This window comes from Glycine max, chromosome 13 (genome assembly GCF_000004515.6).
Source record: "Glycine max cultivar Williams 82 chromosome 13, Glycine_max_v4.0, whole genome shotgun sequence".
In the NCBI taxonomy this organism is placed as follows: domain Eukaryota; kingdom Viridiplantae; phylum Streptophyta; class Magnoliopsida; order Fabales; family Fabaceae; genus Glycine; species Glycine max.
In genome coordinates this window covers 13,770,859-13,773,496 of record NC_038249.2, presented here as the reverse complement: position 1 = coordinate 13,773,496, position 2,638 = coordinate 13,770,859, and the positions used below count along the sequence as shown (strand labels likewise).

At 34.2% G+C, this 2,638-nt stretch overlaps 1 protein-coding gene across 1 annotated transcript; it reads left to right on the top strand.

Annotated features, from left to right (window-relative positions):
* The first annotated feature begins 1,431 nt into the window (after positions 1 to 1,431).
* LOC100527640 (basic leucine zipper domain-containing protein) lies at positions 1,432 to 2,287 on the top strand. Its single transcript, NM_001248393.2, has one exon. It carries the CDS (start codon positions 1,517 to 1,519, stop codon positions 2,072 to 2,074), a length of 558 nt encoding a protein of 185 aa, NP_001235322.1. The 5' UTR covers positions 1,432 to 1,516; the 3' UTR covers positions 2,075 to 2,287.
* The last annotated feature ends 351 nt before the right edge of the window (positions 2,288 to 2,638 follow it).

The window sequence follows — 2,638 nt, the reverse complement described above, 5'->3', positions numbered from 1 at the left end:
TCACTCATGTCGAGTTTTAAGTTTAACCATAGGTAAAACAAACATGCTCTTTGGTTAAGGTTTGTGATTTGTTGGTTATAGTCCATTGAAGTCACCTTCAAAACCTGCCTTTTCCAGCCTCATTTTTCCACACCCCTTTCTTACGTCATTTGAGAGAATACAATCCAAATCCAACAGAGAATCAGCTTGGAAATAACACGCTTAATTAAGTGACTTATTTAACTCCAAAATTTTCCTGTGCTTGCTTTCATCGAAACAGTCTTCCAATAGAGTTATTTAATTATACTCCCCATGATATGAAATGCCTTTGTCGCTCTTAGGTAAGCATATTTTTCTACAAAATGATTATATCCACAAACCCAAGTTGCGCTCACCCTTTGGGCCACTTATGTATGTGCATCATGCCATTCATCCATAACATGTCACATATATCATATGTACATACATAAGTTCATTAATGCTTTTTAAAGAAAGTAAAGAGAACATCATATAATAATATAAACGCAATTAACCAATTAAACCCACACATAGACACCATCTGCATGACATTCCATATATCGATTCATAATCTTTTATAATAGACAAAACATAGATGCTTTTAGTACCTTTTTCTAATTAGATTTAAGGTTTATTTTTTAAATTACATAATAAAAGTTTTCCTTAAAAGTTAGCATAAGTAATTAAAGTGAAAACTCCAATTTTGATTAAATAACAATACTATAAATACTTAAAAAATCACATATAAGCTTTATCCTTTGTAAGAAAGACAAAACATAGATGCAATTCTGTAATTGATTTTAAAATTGTTGCTTAATTAGAATTAAAGTTCCTGTACTTCAGTAATTTGCACAATAAAAAATTATATTAAAAATTCATAAAGTTTGAATTCTGACAATGAACTGTACAAAAACACTTAGGCATGTTTTGGTTGAGTAGAATGATACAAAATAGAAAAAAAAATTACATTAAAGTAATATGATGAAAATGCAAAATTTTAAAAAAAAAATTCATTCAATTCACTACTACCATTATAAATGAACCAAAAGGAGGCTTAAACAACTACGAATTTATACTAACAAAATTGTAGAGGATTTGTCCCATGATGCCAAGATGCTTTATTTTGCAACAAAGAAAAACAATTATAAACATAGACTTTGGGAATAAACCATTGGATTTGATCAACTGCATGATGATGCAGTTATTTTTGAACTAAAGAGAATGCATGCCAATTCCATTACATCATCAATAATGTAATAAGCATATTAAACTTCAACACTGTTACTGTTTATCAAGTATATAATACCTACTCTTCCCACTCTTTCTTCCTCCTTCTCAAAACCAATTGAACTCTCTCCATCACTCATTACTACTACTCTTCCTCCAAACAATTAAGGCCTCAATAATCTTCTTCCTTCCAAAAAAAAAAACTATGCAAACCAAGGAAGTAGTCTCAAGCCTCAGTTACTTACTCCCTTCAAACCCTTGTTCCTACCCTCCTAGCAACAACTACACCTCCATGATCCAAAACAGCATTCCCACATTTCAGTTCCAAAGATTCTCTAACCAAATATATGGCTGCAACAACAGCCACAACACTACCTATCAAGTTCCTGACTTCAGTCCTCAATCCTCATGCATCAGCAGCAACTCCACTTCTGATGAGGCTGATGACCAAAACCTAAGCCTCATCAACGAGAGGAAGCACAGGAGAATGTTATCGAACCGCGAATCGGCGCGTAGGTCACGCATGAGGAAGCAGAAGCACCTTGATGAGCTCTGGTCACAAGTGGTGTGGCTCAGGAATGAGAACCACCAGCTCATAGACAAGCTGAACCATGTCTCAGAGACCCATGACCAAGTGCTCCAAGAGAATTCTCAGCTCAAAGAAGAAGCCTCGGAACTTCGCCAAATGATTAGGGACATGCAGATACACAGTCCTTGCGGTGGCCCAAACTCCTTCATAACCCCTTTGGAAGATCATGATGTTGATCATGTGCCTTCAGCATATCTCAGATCTGATGATTCTTCAAACCAATTCAATTCGTGTAACAACAACATGGACCTCCTTGGCTGAATTTGATCAAGCAAGGGGAAGCCAAATTTTTAATTATCATCATCTTCATCCCTTTTAGTTTATATTTATCTTCTCTTTTACTTTTGCTTTTGTTTTTGTTTTTTCATCTGTGTCTTTGTGGAAGTCAAAAACAATAGTCTCTCCTCCCTTTTGAGCTTTGTACGTGAGGAGAAAAGATAAATGGCAATAACATGTCCTGATGAGTATCTTTAATTTTATCCTTTAGCTCATTAACTTTGACACTACCTCCTGTCTCTTTCTAAAAAAGGTGTGTGTATTGTTTAGTTCTTGTGTACTTGTATGCAAGGATTTAAATTGGAATCGTAGTTACAGTTTTATCAATCTCATCTTTAACATCCCAGGAAATTGCAGATAAATGCCGTTAAGATAAGGTCAAGATCGAAGAGTTAAAAAACTTTAACGTTACAGTCAAAATCCTAATTGGAGATCGTTTTTTAAAATCTTGATATTATACAATAAGCATTTAAAGATGCTGAAGAGTTATCTATTGGTATTGCGCAATAAACATATAAATAGGCTGAGGAGTTATCTATAATTCTACTG